This window comes from Rhinatrema bivittatum, chromosome 8 (assembly GCF_901001135.1).
Source record: "Rhinatrema bivittatum chromosome 8, aRhiBiv1.1, whole genome shotgun sequence".
In the NCBI taxonomy this organism is placed as follows: Eukaryota; Metazoa; Chordata; class Amphibia; order Gymnophiona; family Rhinatrematidae; genus Rhinatrema; species Rhinatrema bivittatum.
The window spans coordinates 48,917,850-48,940,613 of record NC_042622.1 but is presented as its reverse complement, the minus strand read 5'-3'; the positions used below and the strand labels follow the sequence as shown (position 1 = coordinate 48,940,613).

General features: G+C 44.4%; 1 protein-coding gene across 1 annotated transcript in view; it reads left to right on the top strand.

Moving 5' to 3' along the window:
• DLGAP4 (DLG associated protein 4) overlaps positions 1 to 22,764 on the top strand; it is a 612,818-nt gene that overhangs the window by 428,633 nt on the left and 161,421 nt on the right. Inside the window, exon 5 of the mRNA XM_029611583.1 lies at positions 15,708 to 16,750. Within this exon, the coding sequence (XP_029467443.1) occupies positions 15,800 to 16,750 (951 nt within the window). The 5' untranslated portion in view covers positions 15,708 to 15,799. The remainder of the gene's footprint in view (positions 1 to 15,707; positions 16,751 to 22,764) is intronic.

Here is a 22,764-nt window from a genome sequence, read left to right as displayed (position 1 = left end):
TGAGCAGAGGTGGAGTTGAGGAGAGGGTTTGCACTTGCACATAGACTTTTGCATTTTCAAAAGTCTGCATGGAAATTTTCCCAGGAAGAAATCTGTGCACAAATCATCAGGGAAACTGTGTGCGTGTTCCTTTCTCTTTAATAAAATCGGTGTAACTTACGTGCACATTCATCAGGGAAAGTACGTGTGTACTTTTTCTCTTTAATAAAATCGGTATAACTTACGTGCACATTTCTTTTAAAATGTATGCGGCTGTTAGAAAAATTATCCACACAAAGACTAATTAAAAGTCCCTTCCAAAAATATCCCAAAAGTGAGAAATCCCAGATGATTGTGCAGTAAAATAGAATTTGTGCCCAGTCCCTTCACTCCATCTGACTGTGCCCTTCGTTTATGCACGGGTATTGGGCAATATTAGACTCACTGTTAGAGAGCAGCTTGTGGGTATTGGGCAATATTAGACTCACTGTTAGAGAGCAGCTTGTGAGGAGTTTGGGTTCTGAAGCTGGGCTGTCATGATCCAAAGCTCTCAGAAAGTAGATGGCTACAATGCATCCAACTGATCTGATATTGTTCACTTATCATTACCTCCTTTTTTCAAAGTATTTAAAAGCTTCTGTTGAAGAAAAAGAAATATTTTACAAAAATAAGAAATTCTTTCTTGAATCTGTCATTTTGGAGGTTTGGAATAATGACACAGCGTTGTCTTATACCATTTTGAGCTATATTGTATTTCAGATATGCCAGTTTAGGATCCCTGATGCATGACTGCACTTCTTGGCATTGAATCCCAGCTGCTGAATCTTCAATCACTCTTCAAACCTTCAAAAATCCCTTTTCATTCTCTCTGCTCCTTCAGGGGTGTCCACTCTCTTGCAGATCTTGGTATCATCTGCAAATAGACAAACTTTACCTGCTATCCCTTCCTCAATGTCGCTCACAAAGATATTGAACAGAACTGGTCCCAATACCGATCCCTGTGGCACTCCACTTAACATGGCTCTCTCTCTTCAAAGTAGGGTCCATTTACCATTATACACACTGTCTCCTATCAGTCAACCAGTTTGTAATCCACTCCACCACCTTGGCGTTCATTCTGAAGCTTCTTATTTTGTTCACAAATCTCCTATGAGGAATGGTATCAAAAACTTTGTTGAAATTCAAATAGATGACATCGAGCACTCTTCCTCGATCCAATTCTCTAGTCATCCAATCAAAAAGATCAATCAGATTTGTCTCGCAGGACTTTCCTCTGGTGAATCCTTGCTGCCTCGGGTCCAGCAACTTACAGGATTGTAGATAGTTTAGTATCCTTTCTTTCAGCAGCATCTCCATTAATTTTCCCACCACTGAAGTGAAGCTAACCAGCCTGTAGTTTCCAGCCTCCTCTTTGCTACCACACTTATGAAGTGGGACCACAACCGCTCTTCTCCAATCTCACGGCACCACTCCTGTTTCCAGGGATCTACTGAAAAGGTCGTTTAGCGGACCCACCAGGACATCTCTGAGTTCTCGTAGTATCCTGGGATGTACTTCATCCGGCCCCTTGGACGTGTGCACATTCAGTTTTCCTAGCTCTTCCTTTATATTCTCTTCTGTAGAAAGAGTTGTGTGTAGCCCATTCCCTTCTACGGTCTTGTCAACCAGCAACAGTCCTTCTCCAGGGTCTTCTTTAGTGAACACAGAACTGAAGAATGTTTAATATTTCTGCCATTTCCTGTCACCTTTCAATTTCACTATACTACTTTGGGCTTTTCTTTTCTCTTATATATCTGAAAAATGTTATGTTACCTCTCTTTATCTCTTGGGCAATCCTTTCTTGCGCTTGACCTTTTGTTTTTTCTGATTTCTTTTTTCATCTCCCTCATTTTCACCAGGTATTGATCCCTGTGTTCCTCTGATTGGGATACTTTATACTTCCTGAACGCTGATTTTTTTGCTTTTATTTTTTCAGCCACCTCCTTTGAGAACCAAACTGGTTTCTTTTTCCTTGCACTTTTGTTTACTTTTCTAACATATAGATTTGTTGCCTTTGTAATAGCTCCTTTTAGTTTAGCCCACTGTTGTTCCACCTTGCCCATTTTCTCCCAGCCTTCTAGTTTTTCCTCCAGGTACATCCCTATTTTGTCAAAATCTGTATGTTTGAAATTCAAAACTTGGGTTTTCATGTGAATTCTTTGTATCTTATTCGCAATATCAAACCATAGAGGTAGATCTTAAAAAGGTATGTGCGCGCGTACTTTTGTTCGCGCAACCGGCACAAACAAAGGTGGCCGCGCGTATCTTGTAAAATCCGGGGTTGGTGCGTGCAAGGCTGCGCAAAATCGGCAGCCTACGCGCGCCGAGCCGCACAGCCTGCCTCCGTTCCCTCTGAGGCCGCTCCAAAATCGGAGCGGCCTCAGAGGGAACTTTCCTTCCGCGTCCCCCCACCTTCCCCTCCCTTCCCCTAGCTAACCCACCCCCCAGCCCTATCTAAATCCCCCCCCCCACCTTTGTTGTGCAAGTTACGCCTGCTTGAGGTAGGCGTAACTTGCGCGCCCCGCCTTGGCATCCCCCGGCACAGGCCGCAGTGCCGGGGGACTCGGGGCCGCCCTCCCAGCCCATCCCTGAACCATCACCACGCCCCCGGACCCGCCCCAGACCGCCCCCTGACCCCGGACACATCCCTTCCCGCTCCTTTTATGAAGCCCCAGGACTTACGCGCGTCCCGGGGCTTTGCGCGCACCGGCGGCCTATGCAAAATAGGCGCGCCGGCACGCGAGTGCCCTGCGCCTGTAAATTCGGCAGGATTTACTCGCACAGGGCTTTTAAAATCTATCCCATAATGTCTGAAGATCACGTCTACTCAGGTAGGCACCTGTCCTGGCATTATTTATTTATTTTATTATATTTTTATTTTCCGCTTTTCAGCACTTCAAAGTGTACATCAAAGCAGATTACATTCAGGTACTATAGGTATTTCCCTATCTCCACAGGGCTTACAATCTAATTTTGTACCTGAGGCAACGGAAGGTAAAGTAACTTGCCCAAGGCCACAAGGAGTGATAGTGGGATTTAAACCCTGATTTTCCTGGGTCGTAGCCCGCTGCTGTAACCACTAGGCCACTCCTCCACATTATGGACATTATCCCCATTTGTGAGCACTAGGTCCAGGATTACCCTGTCCCTTGTGGGATTCATTACCATTTGTTTGAGCATATCCTCTTGGAGGGCATCCAGCATCTCTCTACTTCTTGTACATTTCGCAGAAGGGATACTCCAGTCTACAACCGGCAGATTAAAATCTCCAACAAGCAACACTTATCCCTTCTTTCCCATGTCTTTGATCAGATCTCTGTCCAGCTCTTCTGTCTGAATAAGAGGCCTATAGACCACACCGATGTAAATGGAAGCATCATCATCTTTTTTCAGGATAGCCTATAATGCTTCTTCCCTACCCCACATCCTCTACATTTCAATTGCCTGGATATTGTTCCTGATATAAAGCGCTACTCCTCCCCCTTTCCTGTCCTCTCTGTCCTCCCTTAATAAGTTATAGCCAGGGATAGCTATATCCCAGTCATGTGATTCCGTAAACCATGTTTCTGTAACAGCAATGATGTCCAGATCCACTTCCACTATTAGAGCCTGCAGGTCTGGGATTTTATTGCCCAAACTTCAAGCATTTGTGCTTATAGCTTTTCAGCTTCTCTCCTTCACATTACTGCTCTTCTTGGACTTCTTTTGTGCCTTATTCAGCTGACTTTTGTTATCCCCTTCACCCATTTCTTTAAGATTTGGGGAGGTGACATTCCAATTTCCTTCTGCCATCCCCGTCCTCTAGTTTAAATGCCTTATGGCATTGGATTTGAATTTATCACTTAGGATCTTTTTTCCTGCCAGAGACAGATGTAAGCCATCTTTGACATAGGGCCTTTTCCTGCTCATTACATGACCCCAGCCCCCGATATATCCAAAACTTTGTTCTTTACACCAAGTTTTGAATTATGCATTGAAGTTATCTATATGGCTTGGTTATCTATATGGCTTAGCCTCTCTTTCCTCTTTCCATGAACAGGTAACATTTCTGAAAAGGCAGTAGTCTTCGCCATGTGACTAATCTGCTTCGCCAGTTTGGAAATCTCTCTGTACCACTTGGATGTTTTTAGCAAGGTCATTGGTTCCCAGATGGATGATAATATCATCTTCAGAGCCCTTACTTTCTTCTTTGATTGCATTGACTACCTGAATAGCATTTCTACCAGCTGATGCTCCTGGAAGGCTTTTAACTATAATGTTTCCCTCGAAGAGTTCCCAAATTAGTGCCTCTGATGACTGAATCACCCAGCACACTTATTGGTTGTATTATGGAATTTCTGTGTGCACTGGGTTTCTTCTTTCCTTTCAGATACCACTTCAATCTCCATCGCTAGAGCTTCATCATTATCTAATACAGAGAAGGCATTTTGTACTTGTGTTACTTGAGAGAGTGTGTCTTCGCATCACAGGTCTTACTCTACCAGAGCCCACTGTAATCCATTTGTTCTTAGGTTCCTGTACACACTGTGGGGAAGATTTTATAAACTTACGCGCGTGCATGCTCTTGTTTGTTTGAGTTCAATTTCCTTTACCCCCTGCAGCTGAAGCAGAGAGCAATATTGGAGTTGCATCAGAAGTGTAGTATCAGGCTTTCTGGTTAAGGGTAGTAACCGCTGCATCAAGCAAAGTTACCCCCATGCTTATTTGTTTTCCCAGACTGTACAGTGCAATGTCCTTTTTGGTTGTCTGAATCCAATTCCTCTTTTCCTCCTGCCGTTGAAGCTGCGAGCAATGATGGAGTTGCATCAACAGTATGAAGGCTTATTTGTTAAGGGTAGTATCCGTCACACCAGCAAGTTACCCCCATGCCTCTTACTACATTCCCCTCTGCCTTGTCTTTAGGGATCCACTGTGTTTATCCCATGCCCTTTTGAAATCTTTCACTGTTTTTGTCTTCACCACCTCCTCGGGAAGGGCATTCCAGGCGTCTACCACCCTCTCGTGAAGAAATATTTCATGACAATTCTGAGTTGTCCTCCCCGGAGTTTCATTTCATGACCCCTAGTTCTACTGGTTTCTTTCCAGTGGAAAAGGTTGGTTGTTGATCGTGCATCATTAAAACCTTTCAAGTATCTGAAGGTCTGTATCATATCTCCTCTACTCCTCCTCTCATCCAGGGTATACATATTTAGGTCCTTCAACCTCTTCTCATAAATCATTTGATGAAGACCCCCCCCCAATCTGGACCGCCTCCATCCTGTCTCTGTCCTTTTGAGATACGGTCTTCAGAACTGAACCCAGTACTCCAGGTGAAGCCTCACCAAGTACCTGTACAAAGGGATTATCACCTCCTTTTTCTTTCTAGATATTCCTCTCTCCATGCAGTCCAGCAGTCTTCTAGCTTTAGCTATCACCTTGTCACATTACATCACCATCTTTAGATCACTAGACACTATCACCCCAAGGTCTCTCTCCTGTTCCGTGCACAGCAGTGCTTCACCCCCCCATCACATACAGTTCTTTTGGATTACCACATCCCAGATGATTGACTCTACACTTCTTGGCATTAAATCCCAGTTGCCATATCTTCAACCACTCTTCAAGCTTGCTTAAATCATATCTCATTCTCTCCACTGCTTCTGGCGTGTCCACTCTATTGCAGATCTTAGTATCATCCGCAAACAGACAAACTTTACCTTTTATACCTTTCACAATGTCGCACACAGAGACATTGAACAGAACCGGTGCCGACACTGATCCCTGCGGCACTCCACTTAACACTGTTCTCTCTTCAGAATAGGTTCCATTTACCATCACCCACTGTCTTCTATCCATCAACCAGTTTGTAATCCACACCACCACCTTGCCGCTCACTCCCAAGCTTCTCATTTTGTTCACGTACTGTAGGTACAAGCTCCAAAACTAAGATGCTTATGTACTAATCATTATTCCCACAGAGACAAAATGGGAGAAAACCTTACACCAGGGCTTCCCAAACCTGACCTGGTAATCCCACTGCCACTCAGGTTTTCAGGACATCCACCATATATGCATGAGATAGATTAATATATATTGAAGGCCGTATATAAATAAATATATACAGAAAATCTTAAATGTCCCTAACAAAAACTACAGGGAAAACAAACAGATTTTAAAAAATTATTCATTGTGAGGGATAGCAAAGTCTGTCCAAATTTCAGACAATTTTGCCCTTCCTAAACATTTCTTTCAATTTTTTGTCTTGTTTCTTATACTGTGTATTACTTGGAAAAGAATGCATGCATCTGTTTGGCCGATGCCTTCCTTGCGCTCTGTATTGCTTAAATAATGTACAATGCAAACGTTGTTGGAAGAGATAACATGTAGAGCCAAACTTACTTTCAAACATCTCCCGGAGATCCCATCGACAGGAGATAAATATGCATATATACATTATGTCCATGCCTGCTATCCCGTGTTCCATTCTTGCTGTTCTCTTACCTGTGAGCAATGGCCCTCTGAGATTCTAGTTATGCTGGTTGGATCCAAGCAGCCACTATTCCAATTCCAGCATCTAACATTACAAATTGCTCTCTTTCTGGCTGCACCCTGCCTGCTTAAGAAGTTCCTTCCCTATGGCAATACAACACTGGGGCACATCCTTGCCATCTGTTGCTTTGCCTTTGTTGGGGTACTCCAAGTTGACCTGCATTTGCGAAAAAAAAACAAAACCAAGTACTGTCTTCAAATGGCAGTTTATATGTTCAAGGCTTACATGATGAGAGGGGATTGCGGAACGTAGACACAGGTGGAGATTAGCTATCATGTCAGTGGGGACCTTTGGAAACTGAATGAAATCGGGATGAACAACTATGTTGTCAAAATACAAGATGAGTATCTGTTCTGAGGAAGTGGTCCGTATTTTTGTACTGTGGCGTTTGGTAATATCCACGAGTGAAGTGCATGCACGTGTTTGGACAATTTTTATTGCAAGAAGAGTTTGTACATAAATTTTGGCTGGACAATTTGTATTGCAATTTACAAAGCACATAGAGTTATAAAAATATAGTCCCATATATGATGGTCTGTATTTAGCCTTAATTTAGTTCTGTTTTCAACACATAAAAGGCAGTGGTAGATCTTTCTACTTTTTATTTAGACAAAATTAAATGCATTTAAGCAGATATGATCTGTGCTTTAAAGCCCAGTGTGGTTTTGTGAAGCATGAATGGTTGCAAGTGTAACAATTTCGCAGTATGAAGCAAATGACGGTTACAAGGGTCAGGGTAAAATACCCGTGTTTGAGCAAGCTAGAGGACTCTAGAGCCTTGTCAATCAAACAAAAATGTTTAACGTCTAATTCAGACACCGATTAATAAGTGGGAAGGATGTAAAAGACTGCAGAAAGAAGTTAACAAGGGGGAAAAAAGGAGGCGGAGGTACAAAAAGAGCCAAGCTGGAAAGCTCTGATGTCAGAAGCTGCAGTTTCTGAGGAAATTAATAAAGGATAATGCTGGTTGAGAATACACGCCGGCAGCTGTTTCAGGGCTGACAGGAACGCAGAGGTCCTCCTCTGCTGGAGCACTTAGAAATGCGACAGCAGAAAGGACAGGGCGTGCTTGTAAATTTCACACGCAGAACAAATCCCGGGAGGGGAGGGCAAGGCCTCAGCTTTCCAGCAACAACAGAAGACGCGTATTACTCCCCAGTTAAAGAGCCCCCGCTCTCACTAACTCCCCGCCAAATCTCTTCCTCTCAGTGACAGGCGCAAGGAGTTGCACGCGTGCGGAGGGGCGCCGAGGCTCCTCCCAAGTGACACACTGCAGCGCTAGGGACTGGGCCCGCCGCCGGCGGCGCGGAACATGTGCGCCGCTCGCCGTCTGGCTGGGTTGTGCCGCAGAATTTGGAAAATGGCACAAAACAGAACGGGGATGCAGTTTTTCATTTTCAGATTAAACGAGGGGGCTCTTTGAAACTTATCTCGCTACTCCTTGTGGTAAGCCTCTGGCTTGTTGGATAAACTCACCGTCTGTAACCCTGATGCACTCTTTAACATGAGGTGAGCGCACGGATTCTAGTCCCTTAGGGGGGAGAATATTTTACAATGCATACGCCGTCTGCTGCCGTGGCTCTAGGCAAGCGCGCACATAAAAACAGCCATAATAAAATGTCACAACTAAAAATAAATAGAATAATCTCCAGAGCCATCACTGGGGAAACATTACTCTTGTTTAACACCAGATGATTTCACAAATAAAACACCACACAGGCTTCATGTTCCCAAAGGCTTCTCCTTTTAGTTTATGTAAAGGCGTCTATGGACCTTTTACCAAGTTCTGTGCTCCTTCCACTGGATAAAATATTGGAGTTGAAGCCATATGGTGAGGGCACAGCCATGGCTTTCCCCATAGAAAGGGCCTCAATAGTACAGGCCTGGGTTTCACAAAGTGACCCTATGGAAGATTCTAGTGAGTTGATGTTGGAGTACTATAAGCCCACTTTTTGTCTCCTAGTCTAGAGTAGGTTGCCAGTGGTGCCACACAGGTTTCCTAGGTGGTGGTATACTTGGAAGCCCCTGTAATTGCTGTTCCTGTGATATGATCTGGATGGGAGAGTTTTCCTAGGTGGAAGGAGTACATCTTCTCACTCCTGTTTTGTCTTCTGAGGAAGAAAACCCTTGGTCAGGGTTCACATTTGAACAATGACCCTATGCAGGAGCAAGGATTTGGCTAAGGAATGCGATTTTGTTCTGGAGATGTGAAGGAGAGGACCATCAGCTAACCCAGCTGATAAATTAAGGTGCCAACCTGGACCAAGTCTACTGAAGGGAAAAAAGAAAGCAGATGCTCATTCAGAGGCAACAGAGATCAAGTGAAGCATAGATCAAGCATTGGAACCAAGGTACAACACAGACTGTCTAAGGAGTGGGAACCGATCATCCAACCTTAATTCTAGGAGAGAAGCAAGAGAATCCCAGGAGATGTACAGAGAAGGGTCAGAAACCCTCATTTATTGCTGTAACTATTGGTCATGGATGCCACAAGGAGAAAATGTACCATTTGCCAAATAATTTATGTTGAAGAAATTTCTCAGCAAAGACTTTTATTTTTGGAACACCATAACTGTGTAGAGAGTCTTTTTAGCATATCAATCGAGCACCTTGGATCCTGAAGGTAAAATTCTCCCTCCCCCACCCCATCAGAGAACCTGGCTAGGGTTGTGAGGAGTGAATCGGACTCAGTCCAGGTAGATCATAGATAAGTATTTACATCTGAGCTTACATTTTTTCTGCTTCTTGTTACGAGGTCTGGTTTCCCTAGATGTCTCTTTATAAATGCAAGGTAGATATTAATTGAATGAGAACGTTCTCTTCCTCCAGCTCAATCATAACCTACTTCCTATCCAGTTTATTACTTCTAGTAGGATATTGTTCTTTACCCATCACAGGAATACCTTTGTGTCTTCACTCTTTTCCCACGTGAATTTGAATACTGGGCCTTAGAGGATTCGGTCTCCTGAATGTATTTTGATTACAGATCCTGAATTGGACAAATTCAGGTTTTTGAACTCATTCCAGAGGTAGACATGACATGTGAAGTCCTCAGATATGCTGATGCAGAGATGATCTACCCTTCTTTCAATGTGCTGGGGAGGAACAGTTCCACAATTCTCAGAGGAAAGATCAAGACTGGAACTTTCCCCATAAGGGTCTCCATATACCCTCTACTGGCAGAAAACACCTACTGCACACTCAGTGGTGGGCACAGGACTGTACCAATCTCTAAATTAGAGAATGCCTTTACCCTTTTAGTAAATCAAAAGGCCCTTATGCATAGGAGCAAAATAAAAAGCTTTTTGTGTGTAACAGGTTTAAAGTTTTAAGTTCCTGTATGAAGCAGCTGCTCACACTTCAGGGCATACTTTACAAATCTAAGTATTCAGCTGCAATCCAAGGTGGACCATATCTGGGAAATTTTGAGTTCTAGTCACTTTCAGATTGGCCAGCTTTGATTCACATGTGGTTGTTGAAGTAATTCTTTCTATTTTCTGCAATATTGCTTGTTGCTCCAGCTTGTTAAAGTTGTTTCTCTTATTTTGCAAATTCTGTCCCTTCTTTCCCCATGTGCACTTGTAAATTTTCACTCTTTCTTTGTATTTTTCAGAACAATTGTCCTGGATGAGATTGTGGTCATTTACTTTCAGACTTCTGCACTTTTTGAGTATTTGGGACTGTTAATGCTGTTATGTGCTTGGAAGCCTATGATAGTAGCTTTCATGTGTAATCTTTTTCTGTAAGACTAATGCTTCTTTCAGCTCTTGAAATGTAAAGTGTTACACTTGCCGGCTGCAGGGCTCCGCGGCCGGCTTCTCTTACCCGACGCCGTGCCGTCGCATCCCCGGGTTCCCTCGCAGCGACAGGAAGTTGCCGCTGATGCTGTTCCTGTTCCTTGCGGCCTTTAGTGCCACTGCCATTATGCCGCTGCCGCTCCCATTCAGCTCTAGATGACGGTGCCACCACCACTGCCTTCTTCACAGCTGAGGAACACCACCAAAGTTCTGCCCCTGCACCTGACCGCCTAGGAGCACACATGCCCTCTCTGCAGGATTTAAAGGGCCCGCGGCGGGAAAAGCTCCATGGCCCTGGCCGATGACATCATCAACCCAGGACTTCTTAAGACTGGATCCTGCCTCCAGCCTTTGTCTTGGCAATAGTCTTCTCTCTTCAGAGTGTGGCTTGGCTTCCTGAGTTCCTTCCTGCCTCCCATGTTCCTTGCCTTCTTCCTTCATTCCTTGGACTGATCTTGGCTTTGACTTTGGACTGGACTGTGACCACAAGCTACGCTGCCTGCCTCGACCCTTGCCTGGACCTTGACCACGAGTTACGCCACCTGCCTTGACCCTTGCCTGGATTTTGACCACAAGCTACGCTGTCTGCCTCGACCATTGCCTGACCCTTGACCTCAAGCTTCCTGCCTGTTCTGGACCTTGGCCTGAGCACTGGCTTCATCTCTACAGCTAGACTCCTTTCGCTTCAGATGCCTCCCCTAAATCCAGCTGGCCCAGCACCCGAGGGCTCAACCTAAGGGGAACATGGGCTGGTAGTGGTGAAGCTCCAGCTGGGCCTCTGCTGTCCACCAGCCTCGCCTACCAACAGTGGGGACCTTTGGGGCTCCTCCATACAGGTAGTGTCAACTACACCTCAGGCCAAGGGTCCACCAGCATAATATAAAATCTGTGCACACACTAGTTTTTATAGATGCATAGAAGAGTTGTCTTATTCTTATATCTAATTAGTTGATGTCTTTCAAGAGCAAGTCTACAATCCCAAATATGTATGAAAGTGCTGGGATTGTAAGTTGATTGATGGTTTATATCTTATTCCTTGCTGTTAAAGCACTTTTCAATATTAGTTTCAGTCTCCTTTTGTTATCTTGTCTCTCAGTGTGTTTTGCTGAATTGTTGCACCTTAATCTACTCCTAGATATTTATATACACCTTCCTGTTCAAGTTTCCTTATATTTCTGTATCCCTCCCGCCCCTGCACCAGTGAAGGGGTGACTATGAAGCTCTTGGGATTTAATGCAATCGCTTTCAGCTCCAATGTTCATTCCAAACAGGGAGGAAGAACTCTTTCCTAATCCCATAGGTTCCAGTCTTAAATAATCACTCTCACACAGTGATTGGTGTTCCAACAAAGAAATACATTTACTGTAAATAAAAGTGTTCAGTACTGACAAGATTGGTGTGGCTTACTGGGGTGATAGAGGTGCATAAACTTTCTTTCTCACTACTCTCTCCACGGACTCACACACATTGAGGGGTGGATTTTAAAAGGGTTACGTGCGCTGAGCCTATTTTGCATAGGCCCAGCAACAAGCGCAAAGCCCCGGAACGCGCGTATGTCCCGGGGCTTTGTGAACGGGGCGGGGTGGGGTGGGACCGAGGCCTCTGGTACAGTAGCTGTGCCGGGGGATCGCAAGTTAGTAATTTACAAAATAAAGGTGGGGGGGATTTAGATAGGGTTAGGGGGTGGGTTAGATAGGGGAAGGGAGGGGAAGGGGGGGGGCCGAAGGAAAGTTCCCTCCAAGGTCGGAGGGAATGGGGAAAGCCATCAGGGCTCCCCTAGGGCTCGGCGCGCGCAAGGTGCACTAGTGTGCACCCCCCCTGTGCGCTGCCGACCCCGGATTTTATCAAACATACACATGCACATACTTGTACTCATTCTCTCTCTCCTGACCTTCAGGCCCAAATCCAGCTTTCTCTTCTTTTCCAGTTTGGATCCCAGCATTTCTCCCTTTCTTCCGTCCCAAACCAGACCCCACCAGCCTCAAACTCACATCAGAACATGTGGCTGGTTTCCCTAAACGATTTAGTTGCCACCGCTATAGCTTCCTCCAGTCTATATGGGTTGATACGGTCCCCACCTCCCCCTACCCTCCCACAGCTGCTGCCTCCTCCTTCCTTCTGATTCACAAAGTCACTTGTTGCAGGTTCCTCCCTCAAGCTTGTGGGGGTGGCGCCCAGAGATCTTCTGGGTGTTTCCAAAGATCTAGTGATTTTGCTGAAATCTGTGACCCCCAGGTGAAAGCCAGATAGTTTCCATAATAACATTTAAAAAAATATAGTAATCTGGTAGAAAAAAGACCATCTGGTTCATCCAGTCTACCCAGAACATTTCTTATGGTAGTAACTGCCGCTCTGAGCAGATTACCCCCCATGTGTTTGTTAAGGGTAATAACAGTGCCTTCGTGCAGGTTGCCCCCAAGCCTTATGTTGAGGGTAGTGATATTAACATTCAAAACCAAGCAACTAACAAACCTGTAACAAAATTACTGCTAGTAACATTTTCACCGGGTGAGCAACATTCTTGATAATTCAGACAATGCTGTTTGAACATGCTTTGCTTTTGGACGGCCATAGAAGCAGTCCTGTGCTTTTTCCCTAATGTCTGTGTATTAGTACCTTGGACCTTAAAAGTCAGGGCCCAGTATTGGCTGTCGTCTGAATCCACTTACCTCTCACACCCACACACACCCACCCACACACACACACACACACACACACCCCCCTTCAAAGTGGAGAGCAATGTTGAAGTTGTGTCAAAGCTAATTGGATACTACCCTTAATTGGTTAAGGGTAGTAAGCCCCATGCCTTCCGTTACGGGTAGTAGCTGCTGCTCCTTGTAGGTTACCCCCATGCCCCCATGCCCCCTTTTCTTCATTCCACCTCCAGCCTTTAGGGATCCACAGTATGTATCCCATGTCTTTTTTTTTTATTTTATTTGTTTACTGGTTTAATCTTTACCACCACTTCTGGCAAGGAATCCCAGGCGTCCGCCACCCTCTTTGTAAGGAAATGTTTCCTGATGTTAGTTCTGAGTCATCCCTGCTGGAGTTTCATATCGTGACTCCTAGTTCTACTGTTTGCTTTCCAACGGAAAAGGTTTGAGGATTGTGCATCATTAAAACCTTTCAGATCTCTGAACGTCTGCATCATGCCTCCCCTGCACCTCCTCTCTCCTCCAGGGTGTACATATTCACAATCCTTCAGCCTCTCCTCATAGGTCTTCTGATACAGACCCTGCACCATTTTGCTTGCGCCTCAGCTCTGCTGATGGACTGTGGCTGGCAGTCATCCCATTACTCTTAGGGTGGGACATAAATTCTGGTCGGGTATGCAGCGCAGAATCTGTATCCCTATAGCAATTATTCTTTACAGTACCTTACAATTTAGTTTCCTGTTGTATTATATCTTCTGAGGCACTTGAAGATTATGCTTTGAAAGGCTTTCTTCTGTTATCTGGTATGAATTATTAGGTTTATCTGATCTACAGTGCAGGCACTGCCTTCAAAAAGAATTTTTTCCGGTCTATACCAGCAGCCATCCTTATGGGCTGAATTTTCACAATTTGGGGTTTTTTTTGGGGGGGGGGGGGGGGGGGGGGAGGGCATGGGCACCTGACCTAGGAGCCTAAGGAATTTTCAGTGGCTAAATTTTTTTGTTTGTTAGACACCCAAGATTAAGGTCTTGGCTTAATTGATGATGAGGTTTCATTTTTGACACTTAGCTATAATTTTCAAAATGCTAGTTCTTTAAGTGGAACATCATTTATATGGGTCTTACTGTGTTTTAACTGTGAAGGTGCTTTAGCTGAGAGAGCATTATTTCTTGTTAATACATTTCTAGCTTCAGTTTACACCCACTTTACATAAAAATTATTTAAATTGTTTGACTGTATCCATTTGTAAAGATTTTTACTTATTCTATAAGGATTTTCTTAATTCTCACATAAGTCTCTGCCATGTCCATTTGGATATTATAAATATTTTGTATTTTGTGATGCATTTTCCTTCCATAATAATTGAATTCCTTGATTCAGATCAACTTTTTTTGTTTGCCATTTCTACATAACAAACCTTTTTTGTTTTTAGATTTTCCACTATATTAAGATTAGTATGAAAGAAACCATTACTTTTGAAAACTCTGGTTTATTTATGTTAATATTCTTGCATATTTCAAATTTGTATATTTCTTAAAAATGTCCAATAATACTTCCGTTTTCCTCACCCAAAAGTGCTTATATGGCTATTTTATTTCCAGCTAATCTAGTTAAATATATAGAATATGCTATTAAAAGGTCTGGATGCATACGTTCTTTTCACTGATTGCCTAACACATTGAAAATGTACTTCTGTTTCTATGGGCCCATAACATTATGTATCAAAATGGAGAAATTCTTGCAACAAGATTAAGTGCCTGGTAGCCTTTAAAAGTTCCAAATTTGAAGTGCCTGATTTGCTTAACATAAGACTTGGGCATCCAACTATTTGAAAATGTGACCCTAAGGGGCCTTTTTTTTTTTTTCCCCTTCCTGTGCTTATGGAAACAAGATTGGAAAGGTGTACTCCATGGAGTACACAACATTTCCAAAGGTGTACTTTACGTTGGGCGCAAATATCCAGATTCTTTCTGTGTGTTTGTAATGTGTTCGTGTCTTTTTTTTTTTAAGCTATGTGAGCAACTCTGAAAAGTTACATGCATAATTCTCTATTACATGCCTAACTTTCAACTGCCATGCATGTCTCTCAAAGACAGGTGCCTAACTTAGAGCTGTTAGGTACATAAGCTGAATGTTATATATGTGACTTTCTGTACATGTGCAGAAGAAAAACAGCACAGGTACAGGTCAGGCACCTAAGGCAATCCACAGTATACGTACGGTAAAGACCATGTAAAAATCTTTATTGTATATGAACCAATTCAGGTCAGAACTTTGAGAAGGTTATGTCCCAGCTCAGCGTAATTCTATAATGGTTCCTTAAGAACAGCTTGAGTCAGTCTGGGGAAGGCTTTGGCATGAAAATCTCCTTACTCTGGGACTGATGTACTGTAGAGTTTTTCCCATTTTGTGTCTATGGGAAAAATGCTTAGTACAGCTGGCCTTCTGTCTAAAATGGCTCGTCATGCCCTGCAGACTGTGAATAACAACAGGTTACCAGGGCTCCCCTTCGGTGGATAAAGATGTTTGTCTGACAAAAAGACTGGGTTCTCGTTTTGGGACTGTGACTTTAAATGAGGAGAAGGTAGCAATGTCAGATAAATTCTTAAAAGCAATGATCATGCAAATATAATTAGGAACAAAAGTAGAGTAATAGAGGAGAGAGGAACCTTGCTGCTGACTGATTCTTTCCCCTTTTGTCTTTTGTAGTTGCAGGAGAACCTTCAGAGCAAGAGATTAGCAAGAGGACTCCTTTGTATCCCAACCTGAACTGAAGCTATGCTCTAGGGAACCTTGAAATCATGAAAGGTTTAGGAGATAACAGAGCTCGCCACCTCTCCGATAACCTGGACTCACCCCAAGACTCTCTGTATGCCGCCCAGGATAGGAGCCCCTACTTGCTCAGCCCTACGGACTCTTACGCAGTGGATCCCCGGTTTTCCACTACGAATTCCATCCATGGCGACTGCCTCCTTCCCCTCAACAACCAGATTTCCACCAGTAGTACCTTTCCCAGAATCCACTATAATTCCCACTTTGATCTCCCAGAAGAGAACCCCTTCCCAACCCATACGCCACCCGCCAAAATTAACCGCCTGCCTGCCAAACTGTTGGACCAATTTGAAAAGCAGTTACCCATTCATCGGGATGGTTTCAGCACCCTTCAGTTTCAGAGGAGTGATTCCAAGCACCGAAGCGAAAGCCCAGGACGCATCCGGCATTTGGTTCACTCCGTCCAGAAGTTGTTTGCTAAGTCTCAGTCCCTGGAAGGAAACAACAAAGGAAGTGTCAATGGGAAAAAAGGCTTGGAGGACCCCAAGGAAAACCGAAGGAGTAAGAGCAAAGACAGAGCAAAGACTGAAACTAAACACAGGTCCAGGACCAACATATCAGGCTGGTGGAGCTCAGATGACAATCTGGACAGTGACACTTGTAATTACCGCAATCCTTTAGGCCTCATGACCCTGGGTAGGCAACCGGACCACAGTCAGCCCAGGTACTTCATGCATGCCTATAACACTATCAGTGAGCACATGCTGAAATCCTCTAAGAGCAATAATGACCTCAAGTGTGCTCCTTGTACCAACATCCCCATCAACTCTACTGACTCCAACTATATCAAGAGGGGCTCCTGGTCCACCCTCACCCTAAGCCATGCACGGGAGGCATGCCAGAAGGCCTCAGCAACTATTGACAAAGCTCTGCTGAAGTCTAAGTCCTGTCATCAGGATATATCCTACCATTATTTACAGGTGGGTTCAGATTCTGCTTTTGAAAGGCCTGGCAGGTCAGTGATTCTCAAGGTTTTCCAACATACCAGGTTTATCTGTGCAATCTGGGGACCAGTTTTGTCTTTCTTACTTAGATGGCAAAGCATTCTGTTTGATTTTTAGTTGGTCCATAATGCTTCCTGAAATAAAAACCATGAATAGACCCCTCTTTCCCTCTTTTGGGTAAGACGATAAGGTCAGAAGTTATTCAGCAAAGTCAGAAGCAAGTCTGAGCCCATTTCAGGAACACAGCCTTAAAAATTGAGATCTGCTTTTTACCTGTGAGTATTACAGGATAAAAGACTTTAGATGGCATTGGCCTGGTGGCTTAGGATCAGTTCTGTTTACTGCCCAGTGGAGGGGTTTAATTACCAAGTGGACTCTTCTGTTCCCCACCCCAGCCAGGGTTGGAGATGCTGCAGAGGCAGTGTTCACGATCCCAGGAGGGAAAGAATCCCAGTCATTGGGCAGTGGCTGAGATTGGAGCCATCTAGAATGAGCCATAGAAACGTAGAAGTGTGATGGCAGAAAAAAAACCATATGGCCTAACTAGTTTGCCCATCCATGGCATGTAGCTCCCGGCCAAGGATAGGCCCTGCAATGTTTGGGCCAAGTGAGTTAAGAAAGGGATATAAAATAGGGGGGGGAAAGTTTCTGGATGGTTGCAAGGAAAGGCTTATGGCACCACGGCCCAATGGAAGCTGGTTCCCAAGGAGCTGGAGGTCCAACGGAGCAGGTGGAAACTGCCAGGCCAAAAAAAAAAAAGAAAAGAAAAGAGCATTAAACAATGCTACTGTTATGGAAACCTTTTCCTGTCTGACACTAACACAGGCTGAGATACCTCGGTATCTACCCTGCCTCTACCATAGATTGACAGAAACCTGCTCCTTGCCAGCTCTTAGCACAGTCTGAGGAAGTCCCTCCTTCAGTTTGACTCTAGCACTTACTATGGATCCTGCTCCTTACCTGCCGTGAGCACAAATTGATGGAGCCCCCCTTCCACTCTCATATTAGCACAGCCTGGTGAAAGAACCTTTCTCCACGTCTGACCCCACCAGACACAGAGGGGGGTGGGGAGGTGATGGGTCTCACTGTCTCATGCTAGCAGAGACTAGAGGGGAAGCATCTCACTGTCTGACACTAGCAAAGGCTGATATGGGAACCATTTCACTCTCTGATGCTTGCATCGACTGGTGAGGGAGCCATGTTGCTGTCTGGCCCTACCCAAGACTGGTGGTGGAGGGGGCGGTCTCTCGCTGTCTGATCCTAACAGACCCTGTTGGGGGGGTAGGCTGTCTCACTGTCTGACCTTAGAGAAAGCTGGATGGTGAGGGAGGGGGAGCGTCTCACTGTTTGATGCTAGCAGAGACTGATGAGGGGGCTGTCTTACTGTCTGACACAAGCAGAGGTTGTGAGGAGGGGGGTTCATCCTGCTGCCTAAAACTAGTAGAGATTGGTGGGGGAATTTCTCACTGTCTGATGCTAGTAGAGATTGGAGCAGGGAAAGATTGCTATCTTGCTGTCTAACACTAGCACAGACTAATTGACTTGCATCTGTCTGACAAACATGATGTGTAGGATTCTCTGTATGATGAGCCATCCAAGTGACTAAAATCTTTCCATTGGATTTCTCTGAAAGCCCAGAGTTTCTGGAGATCTCCTTTAACCTACAATAGTTATTTGATTAACTATATTTGTGTGCCGTTTTTCTGAAAACAATCAAGGCAACTCACAGTGCTACACAGTAATTATAAATACACCATACAATATCAAAAACATAACTGGGAAGATTAAAACAGCAACCAGCCACTCGGTTTAACATCAGTTAAAATGAGCACGTCCAAAGTCCCTGTTTTGAATCCTAGTGTGAGCAGATGCCTTACTGGGGGGCATGCACTAAATGCATAACTGTGCATCCTGTGACATTAGAGCGATGCTTCCTGTGTAATGATGCAACATATGCTTCCCCCATTCATCCATCAGCTTCAAAGTAGGCCACGATCCTTAAATGTAAAGTGAGATTTTCTCTTATAAAGGAACCTGTTCCCATAGAGTGAAAAATATTGTTTCTGTAAGTTAGTTCTTAAATTCTTTTATATTCACAAACGTAGTTGTTTTGGCAAGTCACGGTTTACTTGACGTATTACACTGGTATTTCATAGGTTCATTCATTTATAATTTCATAGCTGACAAGGAGATGAATGCGGCATGAGTGATGCGATTTCTGAGCTGTTCTTTCAAACATGCTGTTTCCTAGGGTTGGGGGCACACGAATGATAAAAATATTGACCGGAGCACACGTTATTTGGAGAAATGAAGTTCCTGTGCAGGATGAGCTTCAGATGTTTATTGCACTGAAAATCAAAGGATAGATTTAATTATATTTCTTAAGGGCTTTTTTTTTTTTTTCTTTATCCTCTTTCCCATTTATCTGTTGAATAATGAACCGGTTTGAGTGCTCAGCGGCGTGGAGTGAGGAGAGAGTGTTCCAGGCATGAGATTAACTCTCATTGGAACGTTACCAAATTCCGCAAGATGACTGATTTCTTGAATGTGATTCATAATAATAATTATTAGTTTGCTGTTAGTAATACTAGAAGGAATAATATTGTTGCCCAGAATGGATTGATAAATATTTGTAAATACTGGTGGTGATGATCCCGGGATCCATGGCTTGGCAGTGAGTGGGACCGGAGTAACTGGCACGTGCGTCTTTCTGCTCTTCCGTCCAGAGAAAAGTCTGTCTTGTGGCTCGTGAAATGGAGGCAAAAGAGGCAGGGAGGGGTGGCTGGGGAAAATCTGAAGCCCGAGAAGTTAATATCAGAGGCATCTTAAGCCATTAATCTGCAGAAGAAGAACAGAACCATTTAAACAAGCGTCAGAGAGGCAGGGAAATGGTTTATTTCCGAGTGGCCTGGGCAGCGCCTGTGGAATTGCAGATGCAGTTCTGGATCTGCTGGGACATGATAACATCACAGGAGGGACACGCTGGAGATGCAAGCGCACCAAGCAATGCACAAGCCGAGCCAGTCTTGTTTTATTTATGGACTTTTGATGGCCGAGACTAAACAGAAGTGAAGATGTTATCCCAGCAGTGTTTTATTTGCTTTGCAGTGTTTCCCTGCAAGGTCATAAATAACGAATGTAATATTTTCTTGTCTGCAAACGCAACCAGCTCTTACACTGTGTGTTCATTTCATCGACAACCTTTTTCACCTGGGGGACACTGGGCCAGATTTAACATGCAGGGCATCTGGTTTGAGGCCATGTCCAGAGTTACCACTTGGCTCCACTGTTTTTTTTCAGACACCTGACCCAGTCCAGTCTGTTCTTGATTTTCCTCCTTGGCAAGTGTAGAGCCCCCTTTTAGTTCTCTACTATTTCAGGATTAAACCAGTTCTTGTTTGGAGAGGAAATCTAATAATACCATGGGTGGTTAGCGCTGTTCCCTTTATGCTGTGTGCGTGTGCTTGCGCTCATACAGGTCATGAACACCGTGCACACAACAAAACAGAGTGCGCACAAGAAATCCCGATAATATTTGCATTATATTGTCTTGTAGCGCGCACATTTTGAACTCAGCTTATAAAAAGTTGCTCGTAGCCTTTCAAAACTGAGAAGGAACATTGGTAGTTAGCTCCCCCGTGTGGGAGATGTGAAATGGTGAGTCCCTGTCATATATAACCCTCTGACCACCATTTTACTTTGTGGCATTTTTGTTACCCTTCCTAGGGGCAACCTTTTGTGCTTGTCCCCTGTTTAGATTGTGTTGTAGGAGGAAAACCTCTGGGATTCTCACTGAGACCTGGGACAGATGTGGCGTCCAAGAGTTTTCCTTTATTATGAAGACCATTTTTATGGATATTTTTTGCTGAGCTGGGAGTTTTTCCCACCCTCCTGGACTTATGTATCCTTTTCCTTTTTTCTGTAAAATTATTTTTATGTTGCTTCACCTGGGTTCCCATTGACTAGGGGCTCAGACTTTTTGTTTTGAATTCCAAAAAGGGAGAGGTTCCCTTCACTGTGAAGGAACCCGAGATCATCTGGATCCTGAGCAGAGATGACTTACAGCCATCCAGAGAGGAGAAAGGAGTTTGCGTGGCCCCTTAAAAGGGCTCACTTGCATCTGTTCAGAGAACAGGAGTACAAGTAGTATCCTTCTGATCCTGTGAGGAGAAAGGAAGATGTGAAAGAAAACTACTGGAGAGGCAGGAGATATAATGTGACGGATTGGACACTTAACTTACCAACTTCATGGGAGGGAAACTTACAACTGCCCCTTGCCAGTGGAAAGGAGACAAAGGATACATTTCAGGAATTTGAGTAATTGGCTCTTACATCTATAAATACATGAAAGAACCAAGGAAGCCACAAATATATTATGAAGCATTGATTTTAACATCTATATCTGAAAAGACAGCTGTAAAAATCATTTCATCATTGCACATCAATTCAGTAAAAGTATTGTTGGAAACCAAAACTGCTTCCAGTGTGTTTCCTACTACATAGGTAAGTCAGCACTCCTCAGTGCTGAATACCACACTGCTGTTCTGAGAAATAATTATTTGCAATGCACAGGGCCTAGAAGATTAGTTTCCCCCTGATCAGGGAATCCTGGAGATTAACGTGTGTTAGCATCAAGGGAAGTGCACCATCAATAACTGTGTTCGAGATATGGGCCTCTAGAACTTCTAGCGTGAATAACCAGCCCAGAGGATTACATGTGCATGGATTGTCAGCCCTGCTTTTAAGTCCATATAAAGTCGACGGTTAAAACCAGGACTGGATCAGCCTGTCCTGGAAAATAAACCCCAAGGAGATGGCACTGTTTTTCCTTCTTTGTGTAAATTTCCCCAAATTTCCATCTTACTGGAAGAGTTGCCCTTAACTGTTATTGCCACAGAGGTCTTTACAGTCCTGGTTTGCCTGTAGTGCAAAATCGGTGGTCTCAACAGACCCTGCCCTTATAGTGAGGTCAGTGTAGATGGGTGTGATAGCAGGTTTGACCCTCCCCGGTGGAAAGGATCATAGGTTTAATCAAACTCTTGCACCCATGTGATGCAAGGGGAGTATGCAGCAGGATTCCTGAGAGATTGGAATCAGGAAAAGTCAATCTGCCCACCGCAGTCTTAAGGTACCACTTCTCCACAGTGCTAATGTGGTCTTTCCTTTCACAGGGAAAGTACCTGCAGGGGAACCTTCTCACAAGCTTTTCAAGCTACAACTACATTAACAAAAATGTTGTGTGGCAATACCAACTTCCACAGAGCAGGCAATGTGGACATGAAAAGGACTCAGATGGCCAAAAGAAGGGCCAGGGAAGCACTGAGCGCCCCATCTCTCTTTCAAATTTTAAAGCAAAGAGAGAGAGGGTGGAGAAGATGCATGAACCTGCCACAATGGACCAACTCCCACTATATACAAATGCAGGATAAGGGAGAAGTCGGTGTGGTGCGGGCAGCCAAGTTAGTTACCTTGGTTGCCAGAGCTTCTTTACAACTGCTGCTTCCAGTACTCAGAGTGAGACACATCCAGTGCTCAGTGCACATTTCCCCCCTCTCACTCAGCCTGGGAATAAGACCGAGGCTGGAAGGGCTCAGAAGAGGAGATTCAGGTCACAGAATATGAGGAGGTCCTGTGTGCAGTGTATGTGCTGTACGGAGCACCACACTCCAGAGCTCATGCTGTATCTAGGAAGAAAAGGCATTCGTGATTACACATGTTATCGGAAAGGAGCTCCTGTGTATCTAAGCACCACTACTGGTGTCTCTTGTTACTGAGAGATGTTGAGAGCAGAGCCCAGGTGCTGGTCTGGATCTGTGCATCAGGCAGTGGTTACTTTTCTGTGGCACACCTGATCAGGTGTGAAGGCACACCAGAGTGCTATAGCGCACTGGTTGGGAAACACTGGTCTGGAGACTAGAAGTCCTGTCCAGTGAAGTGGATCGAAACCCAAGGGAGGGGTACCCAGTATGTCCAGGTAGGAAAAAGGTCCT